This window comes from Pan troglodytes, chromosome 2 (assembly GCF_028858775.2).
Source record: "Pan troglodytes isolate AG18354 chromosome 2, NHGRI_mPanTro3-v2.0_pri, whole genome shotgun sequence".
NCBI classification, from domain to species: Eukaryota; Metazoa; Chordata; class Mammalia; order Primates; family Hominidae; genus Pan; species Pan troglodytes.
This window is the reverse complement of record NC_086015.1, coordinates 20,171,797-20,197,283: the sequence shown is the minus strand read 5'-3', so window position 1 is coordinate 20,197,283 and position 25,487 is coordinate 20,171,797. Positions and strand designations below refer to the sequence as shown.

Sequence of the window (25,487 nt, the reverse complement as noted above, 5' to 3'; positions counted from 1 at the left end):
TGCAAGTCTGGGCTCTGGGCCTGACTCTGCTGCTTTTGGCTGACTCCGCTCCAGTCTGCTCTCTTCTCTGGGCCCCAGTTTCCTCCTCTGGAAAGTGAGTGGGTCTGTCTAAGCCATGATGAGTGAAGGACCGATACACATATGTGCATATGTGTAAAGTGCTGCACCAGGGTCTAGGAGGCAGTGAGCACTCACAACAGGGCCGCCTTATGTGATTCTTCAGTGTCTTGGAGAGAGGATTGTTGGACTGGGTGGCGCCTGGGAGAGAGATCCCCACGGGATCAGGCTGAGGCGACGCCCCTCAAGACCGTCCCCAGGGCTGTTTCCCCTGCAGGGCTCTTTCTCCTTCTCTGTCTTGCGGCCCCCACTGCCTTACTGGTTTCCCCAGTGGCTCTGCATTCATAAGTTACTTGCCCATTAATCCTCATCTGGAGGTCTGTAGTTGGGGAATCTTGCCTAAAATAGTTCCAAACTTCAATCTTTTGCTTGAGAACTCCACCCGCCAGGGGGTAAGGCTCACCCAGACGAGCCTGGAGGAGAGCCGTGGCTACCTTGCTGGCTGAGGTCGTCTACGAGGATGATCTCCTTCAGGAAGGCCCTGGGCACTGTGTCGAGGATGCTGTGTACGGTCCGCAGGAGAGTGGACCAGGCCTCATCATGGAAACAGAGGATGACGCTGGCTGTGGGCAGGCTGTCCTGAGGGTGCTGCTGCAGACACCTGCAGGGAAGAGAGCCAGAGAGCCATGGGGAAGAGAAGGCCACAGGAAACACTCCACACCCTCTAACTCGCTTCCTTTGCTCTGGCTGGAGCTGCCCCCATTATATGGCTGTCCTATGGGATGTCTTAAAATTCCCATATAAAAAGAACCTGTTACGCCTCATAGTGGTGCTGTCTACTATCTCCCAATTCTCAGATCTCAAGAGCTCCTTTATCATTTAATCCAAAGTCCCTCTCATTGCAATTGAGAAGCGTTGCCGTCGTCCTCAGCAAATGACTGTCCTCATCTGTAAAATGAGAATGAATGACAATATTATCACCCTCACAGCTCTCACACTTGAGCATGCATCAGAATCACCTGGTGGGATTTTTAAAATACTGACTGCAGGGCCCACCCCCAGAGTTTCTGGAGATGGAGTGGGGCCGAAGAATTTGCGTTTCTAACAAGCTCCCAGGTGATGCCGATGCTGCTGTTTTCTGTGGACCACACTTTGAGAACCTCTGCTCTAGTCTTTGGCTTGGGCGTGAGGCCTACATTTCTGGCACAACTAAATGACCTAGGGACACCCCTCCTGGCCTTCTGGGAAGATCAGAACGCCCCGAGGCTGTGGTGAGGCTTGGATAGGATGATGCGTGTAGTTAAGTGTCCGGTAATCTCTGTCATCCATTCAAGGTCAGGGACACTATTTTCTTTATTTTTATGTTCCTACAACCTAGCATAGCACCTGGCACACAATTTTTAAATGTTAGCACTTACTATTTTTTAAAATTTTATTTTAAGTTCCAGGATACATGTGCAGGACGTGCAGGTTTGCTACATAGGTAAACATGTGCCATAGTGGTTTGCTGCCACCATCAACCCATCACCTAGGTATTCAGCCTCACATGCATTAGTTATTTATCCTGATGCTCTCCCCGACCCATGCCCCCACAACAGGCCCCAGTGTGTGTTGTTCCCCTCCCTGTGTCCATGTGTTCTCATTGTTCAGCTCCCACTTATAAGTGAGAACATGCGGTGTTTGGTTTTCTGTTCCTGTGTTCATTTGCCGAGGATAATGTTTTCCAGCTCCATCCATGTCCCTGGAAAGGACAGGATCTCATTCCTTTTTATGGCTGCATAGTACTCCATGGTACATATGTACCACATTTTCTTCATCTAGTCTATCTTTGATGGGCATTTGGGTTGATTCCGTGACTTCACTACTGTGAATAGTGCTGCAACAAACATACATGTGCACTTCTGCACAGCAAAAGAAATATCAGAGTGAACAGACAACCTACAAAATTGGAGAAAATTTTTGCAATCTATCCATCTGACAAAGGTCTAATATCCAGAATCTACAAGGAACTTATGCAAATTTACAAGAAAAAAGACAAAAAGCCCCATTAAAAAGAGGGCGAAGGACATGAACAGACACTTCTAAAAGAGAAGACATTTAGGCTCTTATTATTTTTATGGAAGAAAAAACAAGGATGGAATGTTTGTGAGTGCCAACAACATGCCAGACACCGTGCAAGGCCTTTAATATATCACTGCACATTCATCTGATAATTAATCCGTGGGTTGGGCTATCTTACTCCCATTTTACAGATGAGGAAACGGAGGCTTCGAGGGAAGGGAAGACATCAAAGCTCACATTCCTGGCAAGTGGCAGTGCTGAATGTTCTACCTTCAAAACTCTCACACCCTTTCCACTTTGCTGGCTTATGGCTGGATAGCAGGGGTGTTTGCATCTCCCTCTGCTGAGGGGCTGTCTGTGAACAGGGTGCATGGTGTTTGCTTTGCTTTGGGTCTGATGAGAATCAGTGGGTCCAGGGTGGAGTGAATTATAACAACCTGATACATGGAGCAGTATATAGCTCACACTTGCTTACAAAAGGCACTTTCTTAACGTGTGTTTCTGAAGAGCCTCTTTCTGAGTTGCAGCTGCTGCTCAAACTATGTTCCTCCTCAGAGGGACATTTGAATAGGAGCCATCTCAAGGACCCCAAACTTCGGACACCTAAAGGAATCTGTGAGGTGGAACTGCAGGCAGAGTGACAACCAGGCTGAGGCTGGCCCTGTCTGAGGGAAACACCTTCTAAGATGTGTCAACTCATGCTGCTCCCTAGCTTGGTACCAGTCCTAAGAAAGGCAGAAAACTCTCAATGCACAGGAAACCTGTGTGTGACTCTCAGGGCAAAATCCTGTGTAGAGAGGGAGAATTGAGTCTAGGTAATGGTAAACAGAATTCCTAAATAATTTTTAAAAACACATAAACATCTCATAAATGAGCTAATTATTTTGTTGGTTTATAAATTTACAAGCTATTTATTTCCATCAATGATTTGAAGCCACTCACAAAAAAATACACACAATACAAATACTTAAAATGATGGTAAAATAAAAATAAGGAAGAAAAGTCAGGAGCTGAGGAATATAAGTAAATTTAGAAAGTCAGCATTTGGAGAAAGAACATAAATATATAGGTTATAAGGGCCTAGGTATTTCTAGAATGAATTTAAATTTGACTCTGAGATCCCTGGTAGCCAAAGTAAAATGTTTATTCTGCAACAGAATTATCACCATTAGAGAAGTTACATGCAAGATTTTTGGGGAAAGCAACACTCTTTCTAGTAATTTTTTCTTTCAATTCCCACTTTACCACTTTTTATTTTGAAATCGTTTAAGACTGACAAGAAACTGAGAGTTCCTATGTTCCCTTTACCTAGCTCCCCATCATGAAAATATCTCACGTAATCATCCACAATGAGCAAAACCAGGAATCCGACATGGTTCAATACTGTTAACTCAAATATCATATTAGTTTTAAAGAGAAAATTTAACACCCATCTAACACTTATTTGAAAGATAAATTCCTATGGACTTTAGCAAGAAGTCCCTAAATGCATGGCAGCATTCTGAGAACCATTCTTAAAACAAATAAAATAATGAACTTTATATGAACTTTTATAGTCTGAGTTCAGGGCTTTTCAAATAACATGTCCAAAATGGAACCAGCTTCCCTGTAAGGTTTTAGGGAGATGACTGCGTCCCCAGCACATGCATAGTCTTTGCTGAGGTCTTTCACCCCCTTCATTCTCTCCCCTGCTCCCCTGGTGGGGCTGAGAATTTCTGCTCTGCCCTCAGACTTGCTCTAGACTGCTCACAAACAGGTGCAAAATTTCCTCATATCCTCTCCACTTCTTTTGTGGCCACGCATTTGGGTAAACCCAGGGGTCCTAGACAGGGACTGGTGGCTGTGAAAAGAAATTTTGCCTCAGTGAATTTAGTGGGTATGAAAAAAAAACCCTAAACTATTAATTGGGCTTATTGCCGGGAGACTGGCTATTTGCCAACTGAGATAGGAAAGGAGTTTGGGACAGAGAGCCCTGGGTTTGGAATTCCTGTGGGGACAGTTTAATAGTTTACCAAAGTCAGTCCCGTCTGCTCCAAGAAGAGAGCACGGCTATGCCTGCCAGCCATGCCTGGCTCCTTTTTCTGTCTCAATTCATAGACTATGAGAATTGGAAACAACACAAGTGTGTGTGCGTGTGGTGTATGTATCCTTGTAGTAAGATGGTCAAAAGAACTTAGACTTCAGAATCAGACATATTTAGATTTGAATGTTCACTCCGTTGCTTCCTAAGTTTCCTTGGGTAATTCACTCAATATTTATAGGTATCAGTTTCCTCATTTGGAAGGTAAGGGTAACCATAATTACCCTTTAGGCCCATTGAGAGAATCAAAGAATAATAATAGGCACCCAATAGACAGTGACTGTTTTATAGCCATTTTCCAAAAAGACACAATGTAATTAGTATGAATGTTATATTTATGATCATCTTTGCAAATTATAGCTATCTTTAAACAACTATTCTACAGTATAGCATGAGACATCCACTGAACTACTTTCAAGTTTGGGTTTCCCAACAGTGTCCACTTCAGAGCTTTTGGGAGAAATAAGTTTGATAAAGGGCTTGGCACAGTGCTTGGCATGGAGCAGGGCCTCCTTCAATGAAAGAAATTTGTATTTAACCTCTAGCTCTTTAAGATCACACTCCTTGCATATTACTCAAAGTAAGGAGATGTGAGAGCTTCTATCTCTGCTAGTTAAATGGTGACCAGGGCACTCAAGTTCCTCTCTTTGATTTCACAGAACATCCTCTGCCGGGTGGCAGTCTCACCTGGTAACTCAGGTTGTGGACACTGAGGCTCCACCACTTCCTAGCTGCGGAGATGACCCTGGGAAAGTTGCTTAGCTTCTGGGTGCCTTGGTTTCCTCAGAAAGGTAGCAGTAGGGCCCACTTTTGGGGATTTGCTGTTGTGGAGATGAAATGATCTTTATAAAGCACCAAGAACAGTGGGTGGCACAGAGTGAGCACCATGCGTTTGCTGCCATTATTAACAGATGTCCCATTACTACAAGAGGTACCTCTCAGGCTCTTCCAGCCTTGAAAGTGTGTGTTCTTGATTCTTTGGGGGCTCCTTCCTGCAGTAGGAGGAAGAAGGAGGCAGAAAAATAAGGAGAGCAAGCATTTCAAAGAGAATTTCATAGACTCCCCTTGCTCCAGGAATTTTGGGGTTTTATGAACAGATATAACTTCTCTCCTCATAGTGAGAGAGAAGATGGTGAACCAATGGATGGGCAAGGAGTGTGAGTGGGATAAACTAAACAGGCTGCTAAGAGATGTTAAAGGCCAAATGGGTTCTTGAAAGCCATTACAAGGCTATGGGGGATGCCCCCCCAAGTTGTGGAGGCAGGTCTCCTGGCATCAGCTCAGAAAGAATCCTTCTCCTCTCTCAGGGAAAGAAGCTCACGCAGCCTTCAAGACATAAACCGACAGCTGTGGTTTGTTCTGCAACTGCAGAACTGCCTGGAGACGAGAGCTAAAAATCACCATGGAAATAATCTGGTGTTTCAGGGGAGGACCAGCACCGGCTGAGTGGACCCAGCCTGAGGTTTGTGAGAAGGCCCAGCACCCACAACATGGCTTGGAGTGTGGAACTAAATATTATAACCCAAATTTGACAAAGTCTTGTGTCTCAGGGCCTGTTAGATGCTTTTAAGAAGAGCCAGGGATTGTTTTGTTTCTTTTTTTTTTTTTTTGAGACGGAGTCTCGCTCTGTCCCCCAGGCTGGAGTGCAGTGGCGCGATCTTGGCTCACTGCAAGCTCCGCCTCCCAGGCTCACGCCATTCTCCTGCCTCAGCCTCCCGAGTAGCTGGGACTACAGGCGCCCACCACCACGCCCAGCTAATTTTTTTGTATTTTTAGTAGAGACGGGGTTTCACCGTGTTAGCCAGGATGGTCTCGATCTCCTGACCTCGTGATCCTCCCATCTCGGCCTCCCAAAGTGCTGGGATTACAGGCGTCAGCCACCATGCCCGGCCTAGCCAGGGATTGTTTTGTTTCTAGTGGGCTGGAGGGGGAGCCTGAGGATGGTGCAGACTGTTTAGCTCCTAGACACCAGTGGAAGGTAGGGATACCAACTACATGTACAGGCTTATGGCAGTCCATGGTCATCATCCCAGGATGGGCTTCATCGGCCTATGGGCAGCACAGTCATGCAGGTATGGGCAAATGGGATGAATCCTCTCTCATTGTTCCAGGTGGCAGCACAGAACCAAGTAGGAGGGTGTGGCAAGCAAATAGAGTCCCTGAAAGCGGCCAAACTGCAATTCCATTCACCTTGATAAACTTGCTCAAAAATGTGTTAGTTCAGCTGACGTTTTATCAAGTGGATAAAAGGCGAAGTTTTGGCATTGGGTTCAAATCCCAGTCTGTCCTTATGTGACCTGGGCAAGTACCATAAGCTCTCTGAGAACTATCCTTGCTTTCAACAGTCTCCAGACCAACAGACTCAGTTATACTTCAGTCACTAATTCTCATTTCTCACAATCTTTTTGACTCCATTAATCCATCTTGAACAATTTACTTAAACTCATGTTGCTCATCAGTAAAATGAGGTTGTTGGAAGGACCAAATGAGCTAATACATTTGAAGTACTTATGCATAGTAAGAGCCCAAAAATGCTAGCTAGCTATTGTTGATTCTTGCAAACCTCTCATGTGCCTGGATATCTTTCTAGCTTCAATTTCTTCATCTATAAAATGAGGATAACAAGTAGGGTTACTTTAAAGGGCTGTGTAAAATGTTGTGTGCTTTGTCCACAGCAGGCTTTCAATAACTGGAAGCTGTTACTATTTTTCAGGTAAAATGTGCTGACTGGCTTCTGGTATTGTCTGAACATGTCTCTGAGGATGTCCTTCAGCATAGCAGAGGAACTGGGCTGGTATTCTGGGAATAACAATCACTGATATTTGTAGGATATTCCCATGCATTATCTCATTTACTCCTCATCTCAACCCCTAGGGCTGGTGCATTGCCCAACACCAGTGGGTGCCATGCTCAGAGATCACCATGCACTGGTGTCTCTTGGAGTTATGCAACATGGTGGTGCTGTTCACCTCATGGATTACAGGCAAAGGAGGCCAGGTGGGTGATTGGAGTTCAGCTAGATCCCCTGTTGGACCTAATCTCCCTGGAACCCTGGCCTAACAGCAAAATGTTTCCTGTGATTCAGGCTGCCACCGGGAGCAAAGCTCTCCAATCTTCTTGCTCATCCAGTGGCTTTGGTGGCTTCCTTTTTTTGTTGTTGTTGTTAAAATGCAGGATGACTTCCCTTCAGAAGGATAAAGCTTGTAATAGAAAGCATCCAACTCCTTAGCTGATGTGAGTGTGTAAGTTTTGGGAGATGCTGAGGAGACAATAAGAAATGGTCCAGATGGTATGGCCCTACTCTCCCATGTTTGGGAACCCTGGGCTCCTCATGTCATCATGAGGACCTTGGAGAGAGAGGACACAAGGAGGGAGGTGGAAGTGAGGACAGAGAGGGAAATGGTGCTAAGGACCTGTCATCTGCTTTGCAATCTATCCACTCTTCCTCCCCCGCTCCCACCCAACCTTACAGAGCTTCAGGCACTAAGGAATGAGGGGTGGGTAGACCAGAACTAGGAAGAGGGTTTGAGCAGCAATTCAGAGAAGCCACTGGAAACCTAGGAAGCTGGCTAAGGTCCAGCCAACAAAGATCTTTGAAAGGTCCTGAACTGCATCTACACCATCCCCTCCTAGTGCTCCAACCCCTTTGTTCAGGTTTGAAGGGAGCATAAGCTCAAATGCCAGCCAGGGAGATGTGACTCTTGCCCTGTGGGTGCTTCAGTGAGCCAGAGACCACATGGCCCACCTCAAAGGAACAGCTGATGTCACTGGGAGGAAAGTTAGTCCAGTTTTGCCACATCTTCCTGATTTCCAGAAAAAGCCAGAAACCTGAACTGTTTCTGGGAAATATCTTAATTTTTAAATGTTGACCACTAATCCAACATTTTTAAATAAAACTGCATGGCCAAACAAACATGTCTGTGATGGGACACGACCTATGGCTGCCATTTTGTGCCAACTGAGTTCCTGTAACTTCTCACTTCCACCACTGGGGAAGACTCCTCTTCCTTCACCCACAGGCAACACTTTGCCTTCTGTGATTCTTTTCCTCGGAGACGCCCCTGCAAGTATATACAGCCTGAGCCAGGATAATGGTCTGGGGGGAAGAGCGTGAGGCTAGATGTGCTAGGAGATGTGCCACATGCCCTGGACGACGACCTTCCGTCAGGCTCAGACCTCTGAATCCCCCTTGAGGGAATGGAGATAAGGGGCCTTGGACAAGTCTCTCCCTTCTCTCCTCTGGCCCTTGTTCCCACATCTGACACTGAGGGATTCACCGTGTAATATCTAAAGATCCTTCCACCTTTGAGTCTATGATTTGTCTTCACTGAGGGAGAATGGAGGAATAGGGTAGCACCTGTGATGCAGGCGTCTTATTAATATTTATCATAGCCACCACTTCATGAGGAGTCCTATGTACCAGGTGCTGTGCTTTAGCAGCATGAATTATTACAAGAATTATTACATTTAATCCTCCCAAATGCCCTTTGAAATAGGAATTTTCATGTGTGCAAAGATGGTCACAACATATCTGTTCACCGTGTTTCTTTATAATGTGAGTCAGCCACTCTTTGCATCAAGAAATGGAATCTATTTCTTCAGCCCCTAAGTCTGGCTGGCCTTGTGCCTTCCTTAGACCAATAGAATGTACTAGAAGTGACATTCGAGAACTCCCAAGTTTAAGCCTCAAGGCCTTCCACTTGCTGTCATGAGATGCCATGTAATGAAACCAACGTAGCCTAATAGAGGATTACAGACTGCTTGAAGAAAAACTAAAGTGCCCCAGCTGAGGACCAGCATCAGCTGCCAGGTCTGAGAGCGAGGCCATCTTAATATTCAGTGCAGTCAGCGCCCTCTGATGGCAGCCACAGGGGTGAACCCAGGGGAGATCAGCAGAAGAACTGCCTGGCTGAGTCCAGTCCAAATTATAGAACCATAACATAGAAATGGTTACTGTTTGAAATCACTAATTTTTTTTTTGAGATGGAGTCTTGTTCTGTCACCCAGGCTGGAGTGCAGTGGCATTATCTTAGCTCACTGCAACCTCCACATCCCAGGTTCAGGCGATTCTCCCACCTCAGCCTCCTGAGTAGCTGGGATTACAGGCATGCACCACCATGCCTCGCTAATTTTTGTATTTTTTGTAGAGACGGGGTTTCACCATGTTGGTCAGGCTGGTCTTGAACTCCTGACCTCGTGATCCACCCGCCTCAGCCTCCCAAAGTGCTGGGATTACAGGAGTGAGCCACCACGCCCGGCCTGAAATCACTAATGTTTTAATAATATTTTTATTGAGATATAATTCACATACCATAATGTCCACCCTTATAAAGTGTACAATTCCATGGATTCAAGTATAAAGGTGTGCAGCCATCACCACTGTCTAATTTGAGAATGTTTTCAACACCCCACCCCCAAAAACCTACTACCCATTGGCAGTCATTTCCCACTGCTCCCACAACTACCACAGCCCGTGGCAACCACTAACCTACTTTCTGTCTTTACAGACTTGCCTACTTTGGACACTTCATATGAATGAAATGACATAACGTGGCCTTTTGTGACTGATTTCTTTCACTTATCATAATGTTTTCAAGCTTAATCATGTTGCAGTCTATATCAGTACTTCATTTCTTTTTACTGCCTAATATTTCATTGTTTGAATATACCACATTTTGTTTGTCCATTCATCAGTTAATGGACATTTGGGTTGCTCCTATTTTGACTTATGACTAATGCCACTATGAATATTCATGTATAAGTTTTCGTGTGAACATGTTTTTAATTTTCTTGAGTATATACCTAGGACTGGTATTACTGGCCATATGATAGCTCCATGTTTAACATGTTGGGGAACTGCCAAACTGTTTTCCAAAGCAGTTGCACCATTTTACAATCCCACCAGCAATGTGTGAGGGTTCCAATTTCTCCACATCCTTGTCAGCACTTGCACTGTCTTTCACTTCAGCCATCCTAGTGGGGGTAAAATGTCATCTCATTGTGGTTTTGATTTGTATTTTCCTACTGACTAATGATTTGAACATCTTTTCATGTGCTATTGACCATTTTTATGTCTTCTTTGAAGAAATGTCTATTCAAATCCTTTGCCCGTTTTAAAATGGAGTGTTTTGTTGTTTAATTGTTGGGTTGTAAGGGTTCTTTTTGTATTTTGGATACAAATCTCTTATCCAATATAGGACTTACAAACATTTTCTTCTACTCTTGTATTGTCTTTTTCACTTTCTTGATGACATCTTTTGAAGCACCAAAGTTTTAAAAATATCTATTTTTAAAAATCTACTAAGTTTTGATAAGGTGCGTTATACAGCACTAGATCGTGGACACACTTTCCCATTTTTAAGATGAGGAAACTAGAGCCCAGAGAGCTTAAATGACCTGTTTAAAGTTACACGGCAAATAGCTGATAGTATATTGCTATCATCTATCATCTATCTATCTATCTATCTATCTATCTATCTATCACCATCTTGGACTACAGTGCGAGCAGAATGTTCTGGATTCAGAGTCATAAAGGGACAATGATGGAAGGTTATTTGAAAAACATGCGATCCATCAGTTCCTCCACACATTCTGCACTGTCTACGCTGATTCCTTAAGGTCTTCAAAAGGCAACTTACTTGACCCCTCAGTCTTGGCTGCCTTACAAATGTGCTTACAGGGAGTCGTGCTTGTCATCGTGCTCTCAGCTTTCATCAGGGAACAATGCAAGAATCACTTTTAGGAAACCTGCTCTCCATTACTGCGGGAACCTATTGAGGATGTTGTCCCCCTGTCACTTGTTATCTCCACTTTGATGCTTTGGAAGAAAAGTCCTTGCAGATATAAGTGCCACAAAATACTTTCCTTCATCTGAGCAACAGTGTGCTTCCTCCTCATGAAGAATACAAATAAGAATATCATCTTTTTTTATTTTTCAGTGTGGCTGCCAGGAAGCTCAGAGTAAGGAAATAGGATATTTATTCATTGAGGAGGCTCTAGACAGGCCTGCCTATCTTCATTCTGATTTTCTCTTTAATCTTCACCTTCCATCTCTCTATCAAGTCATTTAACAGATATTTATTGACAGCCTATTATGTGTTAGGACTGAAAGATGAATGAAATAGACATGATGCCTGAAGCACAATCTGTGGTACCCCTGCCCATATCCTCTTGGGCCATCTCATTATGATACAGGATGGCCCAACTTCTAATGGCCCTAGGGCTTTCTCTGGCTGACCAGTGTGATTTCCCCAGTCAGAGCATCCCCGAAGAGCTGGAAAATTAACCCCTACCCCACCCCAGTGAGTTGTGCTCAGCCAGTGATTGAAAAGAGTTGGTTTATTAAACACCCAGCACCCTCACCCCTAAGGGCAGAGGGTAGGAAGCGCTGAGATGCATGCATGTTCTACGCTGTCTCCAAGGGCTGAGCTCCAGCTGCCCACAGAGGTAGCTGCCTTGAACACATGCCTCTCTCAGGCATCTCTGCTCCACTTTCCTGAGCCCCTACCCGTGCTTCTTGGGATAACCTGCAAAATGAAGCCTTCTTTCAGGATCTTCTTTAGGGGAAACCTAAACTAAGATAGCCCCTAATAGCATGGAGTTTATGTCCTATTAAACATAACCAAATCATTATTCAACAGCTGTAGTGAGACGTTCTGGAGGTAGGGACGTGAAATCAAAGCCAAGACCTGAAGGGTGGGTAGGACACAGCCCAGAGAGAGAGTGCAGGTGGGGGATGAATGACATGCCTGGCAGGTGTCACAGCCTCTGCTAAGGCCCAGAGGTGGGAAGGGGCTGGCATGTACCAGGAACTGAAGGAAAGACATTCATAGCATTGCTGAGCCAACCAATGAGGCAGAGCATGGCAAAGGCTCTTGAATATCATAAAGCAAGGCACCAAGTGACTAGGGACTTATGCAGAGGATCCAGGAAGAAATGTATGTTTTTATTGTTAAATAATGAGGCTAACTTCTCTGCTTCAACGAAATATCCAGTGAATATTTTACTGTCTCGGTTTGTATGTGTCACTCAAGTGTCCAAAACCCCACCCCTGACCTCCTTTGTTCATCCTTTGAGTGGGAGCAGCGGGACAGGAACAACCAAGGGCTTTGGACTCAAATCAACCTGGGCTTAATCCCTAATTAGCCAACACAGGGATGTTGATACCTTTCTCCAGCCCAGGGGTGTGTCCTGGATTGAAAGGGATAATCTTAGCCTAAGAGAGCTGTTCTGCAGGCTAGCTTTATATCTTCACACTCCAAGATCAGAGGAGTCTGGTGTCTTGTGTTTACATACAGATGCACACCCTCTTTTCATGCAGCTCCAGGATCCCCTGTGAACTTGGAAAAATGCATTTGGATGATGGCTCTGAAGAGAATGAGTCACAGCATTGCACCAGATGGCCTGGCTGTAGTACTGACGCTCTTCCCTCCCTCCCCTTGCCTGGCCAGAGTAGAAAGGTTTCTGCCAGGTTTCCTAAAGCTGTTTTGGGGATACTGACTCCCAGTTCCTATCAAATCAGTGGAGGCGCCCCACTCGGATAGGCTTCTCTATCTCAGCCCTGATCCCACTGATGTACCAGCCTGTTTGCTTGTCTGCATCCCCCAGTGTACCCCAAGCTTCCTGGGGTTGGGGCTGGGTATTGCTTACCTTCTTACTTCTGATAGTTGTTCAATAGCTATTTGTTCACTGAAGGAAGAAAGACACTGAACTTGTTCTCAGGAAGTGTGTAAGTTGGTTGTCAAGATTAACAGGGGAGTAATCCCACAGAGCCAAGTTCGTCCATTACAAGAAAATCCTAGCTTGCCTGTAATTGGTGGCACTTATCTTGGTAACACCATACCAACTTCTAGGCCAGGCCTGAGGCTGCTAGGGCTGGGACACAGCCTGGAGCTGAGGCCTTGGAAGAATGGATGAAGAAGCTTGCAGACAAGAGAGATGGGAGGAAAGGGCTGGAGTCTGCAGTGGAGGCTGATGCTGCCAGCCTGTCATTCTCCATCAGTGGACAGAGGTCACAAGGTACATGCCATCCCCTTCTCTTTGTGCAGGTTATCCAAACTCCCACAGCTCACTTCTGGAGGGGTTCAGGGGATCCTTAGCTTGCTCTGATCCTGGCATCTACCTCTGAACCAGAGACAGGCACAGACTGGGAGTCACTGGTCTGAACACTGACCGGAGGCCTATGAAGCATCTTGGAGCCATAGTTCCAGCTAACAGGGACAGCCTCCCCAGGCTAGCGGCCAGAGAAACCTGCCAGATCCTCCATCTCAAGAAGTGTGAGCTTTAGACATGCAAAAAGTGAGCAGTTGATAGCAGGTCATAGAGCAGACAGTAATCCAAAGACGGGGTGGTAGAAGCCAAGACGTAGCTCAGTGCCTCTCCGGTGTCCATATGCCCTTGAACCATCCGGGACCTCATTAAATGTAGACTTAGGTCAAGTAGGTCTGGGGTGGGGCCTGAGATTCTGCATTTCTGGTGAGCTCCCAGGTAATGCTGATGCTGTTGGTTCCTGGACCACAGTTAGAGTAGAGGGCAGTGGTTGTTAGTGACAAGACAATAGGAGGTGAGCTGACAGATGTACAGAATACTTGGCCAGGTTCTAGGGCCCCTACTGCTGCAGGATGTCAGGAAGGCCAAGTCCCCAAAGGAACTGTGGATCGTGGGTCTCCCTCCTGTCCACCTCCTTCAACCTTGTCTGGACAGTTCCCTGTTCCTTACTTACTTCCTGTGTAAACTTGCAGTAACTCCATCACCTTAAGTGACTTGAGCATCTCTGTTCTTAGTCACCTAAAGTGGCCTAAGCAGTGGTCCTCAGCCTGGTTACACATTAGAATCACTTAGAGAGTGAGTTCCTGTGAATCACATTTACTTGGTCTGCGTTGGAGCCTTGACATGACGACTCATTGGTTCTAATGTGAGTGGGGGCTGTGAACCACTGGCCTCATAATGGCTCTCAAACTTTAACATGAATGGAAATCACCTAGGGATCCTGTTAAAGTAGAGATTTCATCTAGTAGGTTTAAGTGGGGTCTGAAGGGTCTGCATTTCTGAGGCTGCAGGTCTGAGGACCACACTGTGAGTGGCACTGGAGTAAATAACATCAATTCCTCCCACCCCAGGACAAGGTGCAGATTAACCACATCTAATCTAACCCCCAAGGCCAGCTGGGTTTGTCCTGAAGTGCAGAGTAAGACCCTACCACACTTGTTACCATGAGTGCATTTGACCCAAAAAAGGGCGCTATATACTCAGCTCTGTCTACGCTGCAACCCCACTGCGGTGTAATGGATCCAGAGTGGAGGTCCAGAGGAGGTACTGCCTCTGCTGCGGCCACTGTGGACTCGAGGGCTGGAAGGTTGGTGTTTGTGGCATCCCTTCATGACTTGGACAGCCAGGCCCCATAAGCACCACTCACACTGCCCATACTGGGTTGTCTTCCCTCTCTTGTGGGGGGAATTGAGCTAAGTTCCAGCCCCAGGTCTCAAGCCCAGCTTGTTCCTGTTCTTGTCCCTCATCCCGAAGGGCATGTCTGCTCTCTTGGATTTACTGATGCCCTGTCAGCTGCCTCCTTCCTCTTTTGCAGGCCAGGCTATCACAGCCAACAAAGGGTGTGGGGAGTCATCTTGGGGTGAATCACGGCCTGGCAGGACAGAGTCTTCACAGGGAACTGAGTGGACCCTGCGTGGATTGCAACACCATCTTCTACTTGACAACAAAGCTGCAGCCAAGGTGATTCTCCCGCCCCTGCCCTTCCCTCTGACCCCTTGCCCATTATGGCCTCTGGGGCAGGAAGTGGGGAACAAAGCAGAAGATATCCCTCCCAGCTCTCCCCACCAGCTGTGAAGAGCCATTGACCACCTGGGGCCTTGCAGCCTGGCTTCACGATAGAACCTGGGGAGTTTTAAGCTCTTGGTGCCCAGGCCTCACCCCAGACCAACTAAATAGAAATCCTTGGAAGTGGAGCATGAGTATGAATAGTTTTTAAGACTTTCCAGATAATTCCAATGTACCTGCACATTTATGATGATTTAGCAGCCTCCAGGGCCAGAAAATAACTTTTCAGTCAGAGAAAGGACAGCAATATGATATCCACAGCTCCATTTTTCTCCATCTCTCCAACTTACTCCTAGGCCATTTACTCAAGAATATGATAAGGGCAACTTCTGTTTGGACTTAATACACAAGGAAAATCATCACACTTTGTGTCTCATTTTCTCTACAACCTTATGCAAGGGTGTTATTATTATCCCATTTTACAGTTGAGGAACTGAGGCTCAGAGAGGTTGAGTGACTTGTACAAGGTCACACAGTAACAGGTGGTACCAGGATTCAACCACAGGTCCACAACTGTTTAATCACAGCTATGGGTACATAAACCAGGGAAACACAGGCTGAACCATAAAGGCAAGTTAAAAGCAGGTAGCACACAGCCAGCTACTGCTGAGTTGACATTTATGTTTAAGGACAAACTGCCGGGGCCATGAGGGAGCCTGTTCCTCTCTGCTCTCTTTTCTATTTTCTGACTCTAGTATTGCTTCCTACGTGGAAACTTCCCAAACTCTACCAGCTCTCCACTCGCTTTCTCTACCAGTAGGTCCCCAGACTATCTAGCATCAGCTTAAAAAAATTCTGATTACTGGGCTCCAACTCAGAACTCTGGAGCATTGCCAGTGAGGGGGTCTGAACATCTATGTCTTTTAAACAAGCAATATAGGGGGGTTGGGTGTGCACATACTTTTGGGAAGTCGTGGTGTAACTCCTCACTGTTGAAAAATGTGCTCTGTGGGCCAACAGTGCTGGTGCCACCTTGGAGTGCCTTTGATAGAAATGGAGCATCTGAGGCTGCCCTCCTGACCTGCTGAATTTGACTGCATTTTAACAGGATGCCTAGAAGATTCGCATGCACCTTAAAGTTTGAGGAGCACTGCTCTGGCCAGTCTGTTCGGCATAAAGAGTGTGCCTTAGAGCAGAGGTTCTCAAAGTGTCTCTGGATTGGGAGAAGCAGCAGCAGTACCAGGAGTTTGCAGAAATGCAAATGTTGAGCCCCACCTCACACCCACTGAATCAGAAACTGGAGGAATGGAGGCCAGGAATCTGTATTTTTAACAAGCCCTCTAGTTGTTCTGATGCACGCTGAAGTTCAGCCGTAGATGTAGATTACAAAGCACTGGCTCTCACACAGCAGCCTCTTTGATCCTAGGAACCCATTGCCCCTGCACTGGATACCAGGATGATCAAAGGAGAGCTGGGGCCTGGAAGAACTTTGAAAACCATCCGTGCTACAGGAGGCTAAATGGGCAGGGCTTGTTCCTCCCACCCCTTCTTTGACAGCAGCTTTGAAGGGCTGAGTTAATCCCGTTCCTGTTTGTGGTTCCATCATGGGCTCTTCTCTATTTTGCCTCAGTATTCATTCAGTTTTATCCCCACCTCTGCCCCGAGGACCCTCCCTTTCCCACAGCACAACCATTTCATTGAGTTTGTTCTGTTCCTGTAAAGAATGGATTGGTTAGTTTGCATGGATTTACATTTCCCCTAATGATACAGTGCTGTAGGCCGCTTTCTGTGCCTTACTTTTTCACTCAGCAGGGCATTTTTAAGGTCTCCCTTCATTGTTGAATGTACCCAGAGTCTGTTGCTTCTAACTCAGGCTGAGTATCTCATAGGGTGCACCCAGCTCCTCCTGCCCTGTGACAAGACATCCAGGTGGCTTCCAGCTCCTCAGCACCATCAAGGATGCTGTGATAAGCATTTCCGCAAGTGTCTCCCCATGGACCCGTGTGAGTTCTCCCCATTTTAAGATGAAAACACTTCCAGCCCATGTGACTTGCCCAATCTCTGGTCTGGAGAGTGGCAGACTGGCAAAGTGTAGTGTGGTGGTTAAGAGTATGACTTTGGTGTCAAACTCACCTGGTCAGATAACCTGGCACCAGTCCCTCCATCTTTCTGTGCCTCAGTTTCCTCATCCATGAAATGAAACCTACCTTAGAGGTTTTCTATGAAGAGTTGAAAACAAAAACCACTTAGCAGAGCCTCTAGCACATAGTAAGTGCTCAATAAATGTTCACTGTAATTTTGCCTCTCTTTTCAGAGACTGTCTTTTGACCTCTTTTCCACTGATATTTTTCTTTTTTGCTCTTGCATCATTGGTAATTTTCCTCAAATGCCACCTATTCAAACTGACCTCCAGAAATGACTCTAAAGGTACTCAGAAAAAGGCCTGTGGCCTGGGCACAGGGGAAAGGACAACAGGCAGAGCTAGTTTGGGCGTTTGGGTGTAGGAACTGGGCCAGAGGGGCTTGTCTGGCTTAGGAGTCAAGGATGGAATTGCAAGGGGATGTGTGGCTGGCGATAGCACAGGGTGCGCTACAGCCCGAGGCACAGGCTCCTGATGTCCTAGCGTTCTGCTGGTCCTGGTGGGAAAGCAGCGGTGCAGGGCCCGCATACTGCAGGCACTTAATATATGCCTGTTTCTCTTCTGTGTTGTATTGTGGCCCAGATTTAAAGGGGTAGGAGCCGAAGAGTCCTGTCACCCTGGGGGGAGGGTGGAGATCGTTTGCCTTGCTTTGCAGGGACTCTCTTGTGCACGCAGGCGAGGAATCCAGTTAAGGGAAGGCGCCAGAGCTTGAACCGCAGACTGGAGAGGGTAGTCTGCGGCCAAGGCCTGGGCTGCGCAGGCCGCACGCACCAGCCGGGGCCAGCAGAGGGCGCTGAGCACCCCCGCACAAAGCTGGCGGCCGTTCGGTGAGAACCCTGGCAAGCTGGGGATTGGAGAATCCAATCGTCTCCCTTCGCAGGGGTTGAGGAGTTTCCTCCGGACTGCCTGGGACCTTCAGTGCTAAAATCTGGGAAGTCTCAGGCAAGTCAAGGCGAGTTGGTTACTCTGGCTGGAAGAAGCAACCACTGAAGTGTTGCACACACACATAAACACACACGTGCACATCAAACACACACAGCACAAAATGTACCCAGACTTGCACCACGCAACTCACAGTGCACATCACACACTCATGAACATCACACTACATGCATAACATACACAACATGCCTGCACATATACACATGTATCACTCACACCTCACATGTATAATATACATGCAACACACAAAGAATACATACGCACACATGTACCACAAAACATGTAAAACAAACACTACAGCACACACAGGCACAGTACATGCACAGTACATGTGCACATCACACCACATGCACAAGATACGCAATACACACGTATTACACCCATGCACACTACACACACAGCACACACAAATACGTGCACAGCACACACACCACAAAATTTACCTGCACTTGTGCCACATACAACATATCCATGCACTTTATACCACATGCCTAATAAACACAACACACTTGTACATACATGCATATCCCATTCACACAATGCATTTATAGCACAATGCACCACAGAAGCACATCATACACAAGAAACACAGTTACAACACAATACCTGTGCACACACGCACCACGTGAACATATGCAAAACAAATAGCAAACTGCAACACACACCCAGATGAACAATGCATGTGGCATCACCCCAATACACAATACATATATGAACGATGCACATAATACATGCACATTAACACACATGCACACAAGACGACACATTGCACAATGCATAGCTGTGCATATCATCACATACACGAAGTAACATGCACCAAGCATATAGGCACCACATAACACAGTACCTGCATGTACTACACATACATGCACGACGTCCATTTAATACACATAATGCAATGCACACACAACACAGAGAATATATACAACACACATGCACGAACATACATATACCATGACCCACAAATATGCATATTCACCACACATTTGCACTATGCAAACACACAGTCACACACACAGACCACTTTGGTAGCCACAGACCCTCTCGTTTCAGGCAATATTATTTCTTATCGGCAAAAAGAGGATGCTCACTCTTGCTCCAGGCCAGTGAAAAATAGTGTCAAAAAATTTGAAAACTATGTTTGTTCATTCAGCAATCACTTCTTTACTGCATGTTGGGCTTTGGGATGTACAATACAAACTCAGTCCTGACCTTCTAAGGGGCTCACAGCATAGCAGGGAAAGCAGGCATTCGACTGATAAATACATCAATAATCATTTGGCTTTAGTTTTGTAAGTGCTGTGAGTTAAAACTCCAGGGTGCAAGGAGGGCACAAAACTAGAATGGGGTGGGAATTTCCTGAAAATAGCTTTTAAAGGTAAGGCTTGAAAACAGTGTAGCGGGGTTGAAATGGAAGTAGGGTGAGGTGAGTGAGGCACCCGGGGCACACAATTTAAGGAGATGTTCACTCCCGGCTGGCTGACCCTGCAATTGCACGCCCTCGAGTGTGAGTGGCTGAGCAGCCAGGCTGAGGGGAACTAGATCAGGGATCCGAGGAGTGTGTGGCCCTGCTTCCAACTGCTGCCCTGCACAAATGTTTGCTTTCCAGGAAACTCTCCAGGCTCTGGGAGGAGCAATGGCCTATAGGAAAAGGGACCTAAATCACCAAACTAAAACTAACAAGCTGCCTTGCTCCCTGGATGCTGATAACCAAGGCTCCCTCCTCAGTGGCCAGCCATGGTGACAGTAAGGGAGTAGGGGGTGTGGAGGATGGGCCAGCATCTCCCTGGGCACAGCTCTGCCCATCACCTACACTTCTCAGCTTACCTCCTGGGGCTGGGGCTGCCCTGGCAGGGTAAATTGCAGTCAGCACAGTATTCTGGCTCTCAGGCACTGGACCTGTTTCCTTAGTCTAGTGGCCCAAGGCAGGTGGCATGGAGTGGTGGGTCAGGCAGACTGGAGCTCACATGCCTGCATTCAAATCCTGACCTTGTTACCTACTAGCAGCGTGACTGGGAAAGCAACTTCCCCTTGTTTTCATACCTATAGAATAAGCATGATGATACTACTAGCACCCATCTTGCAGAGCTGTGAGGACTTTCCAGGACTTTATGAGTTAATACATTAAAAGCTTGTAAAGTAAATCCAGACACATGGGAAGAGCCCCCTAAATGTAAACTGCAATTGTTATTTTGATCCAAACTAAAAGCAAACACTAACAATAACCCTAAAATCAAAATGTAGTGGAGTCAGAGTGTTAGAACTGGCGAATGTCTGCTCTAACCTCCCTTCTGTGTTATAGAAATAAAGCCATTTGACCTAAAGACAGAAGAACTAGAACCCAGGACGGAGAAGAGAATGAACAAGCAAGAGTCCTCACTTTCTGCTTTCTAGGACAATGATTCTCACCTGAAGGGCTTGTTCATACAGACCACTGGACCCCACCCAGAGTTTCTTGTTTGGCAGGTCTGGGATGGGGTCTGAGGATCTGCATTTCTGAGAACCCACCAGTGCCCAGGGGCTGCTGACGCTGCTGGCCCAGGTACTGCATCTTGAAAAGCACTTGCTCTAAGTCAGGAAAGGCAGGGTACAGAAAGTTTGCATTCCCAAGTTTGCTACCACCTGATCATGCCCTGGGATCAGGGAAGGGAAAACAAGGGCCTTACTTACAGTGGGTGCCGCACCTCAGGCAGAGCCCTCTGGAGGGGGATGCGGGCACTGAGTGCCTCCTGGAGGCCACGAGGGTCCAGGCTGAACGGGGTCAACTCCTCTTCTTCAGACACCTCCCCGTCCTCGTCAGCCCCCCAGTCCCTCTTTGGGGCTTCCTCATCCTGCCTCCTTGGCTGCTTGATGAGGCGGTAGCTGCCACCTCTCCTGCCCTGGCTCTGGTTCCTTCTGGCCTGGGGTAAGGCCACGGCCACCAGCAGCTGATCCTCCCGCAGTGAGATAAAGGGTGGCAGGCCCTCCAGAGGGCTGTACTCTTCACCCTCATCCTCAGCTTCCAGTACCCAATCCTGGGATTCCCCAAAGTCCAGGCGGTACCTGGCTTCAGGGCTGTGCTTGCTGGCTTGGGCTGTGACAGTCTGGTGCAGGGTGTGCGGGGGAGGGTGCAACATCGCCACCATCATCAGGACGCATCCCAGCATCAGGAGCAGCAGGAGGAACTGGAGTCTGCATGGTCTGTGCCTGTATCGCTTCCTTAGGAGCATGTTGCTAGAACTTGCCAAATGCAACAGGTCATGTTCAAGTTAGCTTTCTCCCGCTCCAGGCTCCTTCAAGCTTGCAGCAGAACCTGGGTTGCTTGTTCCACCTGGAAGTTTTTCTGCCAGTCACTTAACCTGCTCCTGACATTTGCCAACAGCGTGTGCAAGACCTGCTTCCACTTACAATCAGAAAACCACAGGACCCAAGTTTCACCCCAAGTCCTCTCTGAGTGGATTTCTTTAATTGCCTTCTGAAAGCCCATTCACAGGGACTTCAAATTGAATTGCTTCCCTCCCTTTACCCCGGTTTTCTCCTTGGGAAAAAAATAATGATTCCATTCTGCTCAGGTGTTTCTTTCCCCCTTTGTATAAATAGGTTGCTATGAGGTGTCTGGGATGAGCTGGTGGGTTCTCAGTCAAGCAGGGCTGACAGCCGTCCCTCTTTGGACGCTTCCAGTCAGGTCAGATCAACAGATGTAAAGCCGGCAGGCAGTGCCTGGTTTCCTTTCACACATAGCTCCACTCAGCCGAGAGCCCTCTGCCAGACACAACCCAGAGCCAAGCGTGCGCGTCACTCCTGGTCCTAATGCCCTCACTGTTCCCAGGCTTTGCATAACTCGGTGTGGTCACTGCTAGAGCCAAATCAAAACAGGAATATCCCAAGAGTTCAGAAGGAAAGACTAATACCCTCTGATTCAGAAAGGCTGTGTGTGTGGCATAGCTGCAAGGAGCTGCAGCTGTCTGTTTGCAACCTCAGCCTCCCACGGGGGATCAGGCAAACTAGGTTGGACTCTCCTTCCCTTCCTGGGGACCACTGTCCCTGTCCTCCTGAAAATGAGGGAGCTAAGGGAGATGATCTTGCAAGTCCCTTCTTCTCCCACAAGAGCAGCTGAATGCCTGCTCTGCCCTGGCCACCAAGGGGGACGCTGGAAGAGGAGTGGCATGCTCTTTCCCTCATCAAGCTTCCTTCATTTAACCAACACATAATTAATGAACACATGCTATGTGCCAAAATTGTTCTGGGAACTGGAAGTAGAGCAATGAATAACACAGACAAAAATGTGTGTCTCATGGAGCTTGCATTCTAGTGACAGATACAATTAAAACTATCCACTGGGTCAGATAGTGATGAGGATGAAGGCAAAAAAGCAGAGCAGGGATGGGGCTGGGGAGCATGGGCTGGGCTTGGAAATGGACATTGAGTGGTGGAGAAAGGTTTCATGGAAGAGTTACCATTTGTGTAAAGGAGAGGGCTGCACAGCTATTTGAGGTTGAGTGTTCGGGGCAGACAGAATGATAAATGTGAAGGTTCCAAGGCAAGAGTATGCTGGCATGTCTGAGGAACAGCAAAAGGCCGGCATGGCTGAAGCAAAGAGAGCAGGGTGGAGCCTGATGGGAAGTGGAATAAGAGAGGCAAGGGGGCGGGGGGCAGGAGGACCATGCAGGACACCCCCTGGTTGCATTGAAGGAACTTTGACTTTTCCTCTGAATGAGAGGGGAGCCCTTAGAGGAGAGACACAATCTGACTTGGGTTTTAACTGGATCATTCTGGCTGCTGGGTTGAGACTAATCAGTGGGGGGCAAAAAGCAGGAGCAGGGAGACCAACCAAGAGGTTCTTGGCTTGCACTAAGAGGCATCGGTGGTGACAGGGGTCAGCTTGTGGATATAGTTTAAGGAAGAACCTATAGGATTTGCTGATGAATTAATGACTAATGTGAGAGGAAGAGAAGAGTCAAGATGAGTTCAAATTTTTGTTCTGAGTAGTTGGAAGAATAGACTTGCCATTAACCAAGATGGGGAAGGAGAGAAGGTGGAAGGAGATGAATGCATGCCAGTGGCTTGATTTGGAACATGTGACATTCGAGATGTCCTCTAGACAGCTAAGAGGAGACGAAGTGAAGGCAGCAGTTGTAGGATAGCTGAAGGTCAGAGGGAGGTCTGGCCTGCATATACAAAGCTGGACTCCAGCAGCACTCAGATAGTGTTTGAAGCCGTGAGACCTGAGATCACTGAGGGAGTGAGGTAGGTAGAAGGGAGAAGAGAATCTAGCGTGCTCAGTTTTCAGGCTTCTAGCTTGAACAGGTTGAAGGATAGCTGACCATCACCATGAGCTGTGTTTCTTCTGATGGCTGTAAAGCAGCCATGCTGTCTGCAACCAAGAGTGGAGGGGGGAAAACTGCCATTGGGGAAGTCCTGCAATGAACTTGCTCATTGTTTTTGTCTTTATTTTGATCTTAGAATGTCAGCTAAAATGTTCGTGGAAAAAAATGTTTTACCTTTTGACTCAGTTGTTTCTTCCAGTGTGTGTGGTGTGTCTGTGCACACTCACGTGCACAAGCATGTATACACGTGTGTTTTCATGAAGTCAGAGGTGAAATAGTGGGTTATGTGTGGTTGTTCTCCTGGAATCCCATTGTAATGCCCCAGTGGACAGTGCTTAGCAATTTCTGGATTGAATTGTGTCTTCCAAATCTCAAATCAGGGTGTATTGCCAGGTGGGGATACTGTGTCATTTCCAAATTCAAGAGGCAGACATCCTGGGAGATGTAGTTCAGAATATCTGGAGACATTTTGAGGTTAATGAGGATGAAGGATTAGAAGGTTCCAAATCCAGGAGGCCTTCAGAAAACTGAGTGTGCAGAGTCACCATCTTCCACTCATCTCTAGCAACGCTGTGCTTGAACTTACCAAGAACAGCCCACCCCAGGGCTGTCACCCTGGCCAGCCCACTGCTTGAGCACTCTTTCCCCAGAAAGTCATCCATATGGCTCATTTCTTCATTTTTGTGTTCCCCAGAAAGTCATCCATGTGGCTCATTTCTTCATTTTTGTGTTCACTCCAATGTCACCTATTTAGTGAAGGCTTCGTGGACCCCCCATTCTACATTGAAACCCCTCATCAACACGGGGCTTTCTTTGAGAATCTCTGTGGCTCTTCTCAACACCTGGCAAATTAAAATACTAAGGTGTTTATTGTCTGTTTCTCCGCCCACTCCCATAAAACGTAAGCTCCGCAAGGGCAGGGCTTTTGTTTGCTTGTTCACTGCTGTTTTTCCAGAGCACACAAAGCACATTTTTCCACTCCCCAGGCCTTTGCTGCTGTCCCTGCCAGCTTTGCTGCCAGTTCTTCCCATCCCCCACCATCACCTGGCACATGAGGCCCAGACCTTGCTCCCTTCTCCTCTCTTTCTCACCCTTGCTCCTATCATGGGTTGAATAAATTACACTGAAGCCCTGCCTCTGCTGGGGAACCTGTGAAGGGGGCCTTGACAGCAAATAGGATCTTTGTAGATTATCAAGTTAAAAGGAGGTTGTTAGGGTGGGCCCTAATCTAATATGACTGGTATTGTTACAAAAAGGGGACAATTGGGCAGAGACAGGCATACACAGAGAACATCACGTGAAGAAGAGGGCAGAGGCTGGGTGACCATCTAAAAGCCAAGGAATATCAAAGATGGCCGGGAAATCACTGATCGCTAGGAGAGACATGAAACAGACTGTCCTTCACAGTCCTAAGAAAGAACCAGCACTGCCAACATCTTGATCATGGACTTCTTGTTGCTACAACTGTGAGATCATACATTTCTGTTATTTAAGCCACCCACTTGTGGGACTTTGTTATGGCAGCCGCAGGAAACGGATACAGTTCATCTTGCCCTCCCCACCCTCCCACCCTCCTCTGCCTTCTCTCAACTCTTGCTCTCGCTCTGTCATTTCCATCTCTCCTTCTCCCATTCCATCTCCTTCCTTAACCTCTAGTGAGGTTAAGCATCACACTAACCTCCTCAGCCCAGGGGCTTGAGCTTGGCCTTCCCATGACAGAGACAGCCCATGAAAAAAGGCTCCCAAAAGAACTGGGGCTGGGTGACTCTGGCCTGGGATTCTTGGCTCCAGTTCAAGATAAACTAGATCTGGTGAAGTCCCAGATACAGGCCGTGGGTCTCTCCTGGGACTCAGAGCATTGTTGATCTAACCTCCAGGCTGTCTCATTGCTCAGAGAGGTGAGATGATCAACACCCCAATTAGACCGCCACTGGCGTTTCTGTATGTTTCTCTCTTTAGCTTTTCGTCTGTCTGTTTTCTCATAAGCCATGGCAGCTTTGGTGTTAACAATTCTGCTATTTGCCTGGGAAAAAAAATGAAATTTTTCTGTTCAGATGGATGGCAGGTTAAAGTGCCAGAACAAATCAGAGACTGAGAGTATTCATGAAAGGAACAGTAGACATCAGCT

At 47.0% G+C, this 25,487-nt stretch overlaps 1 protein-coding gene across 5 annotated transcripts in view; it reads right to left on the bottom strand.

Moving 5' to 3' along the window:
- GALNT15 (polypeptide N-acetylgalactosaminyltransferase 15) overlaps positions 1-22,234 on the bottom strand; it is an 83,435-nt gene extending 61,201 nt beyond the window's left edge. For 4 of the 5 annotated variants that reach the window (XR_010155124.1, XR_010155123.1, XM_063805499.1 and 1 more), the window contains exons 1-2: positions 20,724-22,234; positions 552-718 (exon numbers count right to left, since the gene is read on the bottom strand). Coding sequence is in view for 2 of the 5 variants with exons in the window: in XM_063805499.1 (XP_063661569.1) it covers positions 552-718; positions 20,724-21,262 (706 nt within the window). In the remaining 3 variants the exon portion in view is untranslated. Of the gene's footprint in view, positions 1-520; positions 719-20,723 lie in introns of all 5 variants that reach the window. The other variant, XM_063805500.1, reaches the window with a different exon arrangement.
- Between the last annotated feature and the right edge of the window lie 3,253 nt (positions 22,235-25,487).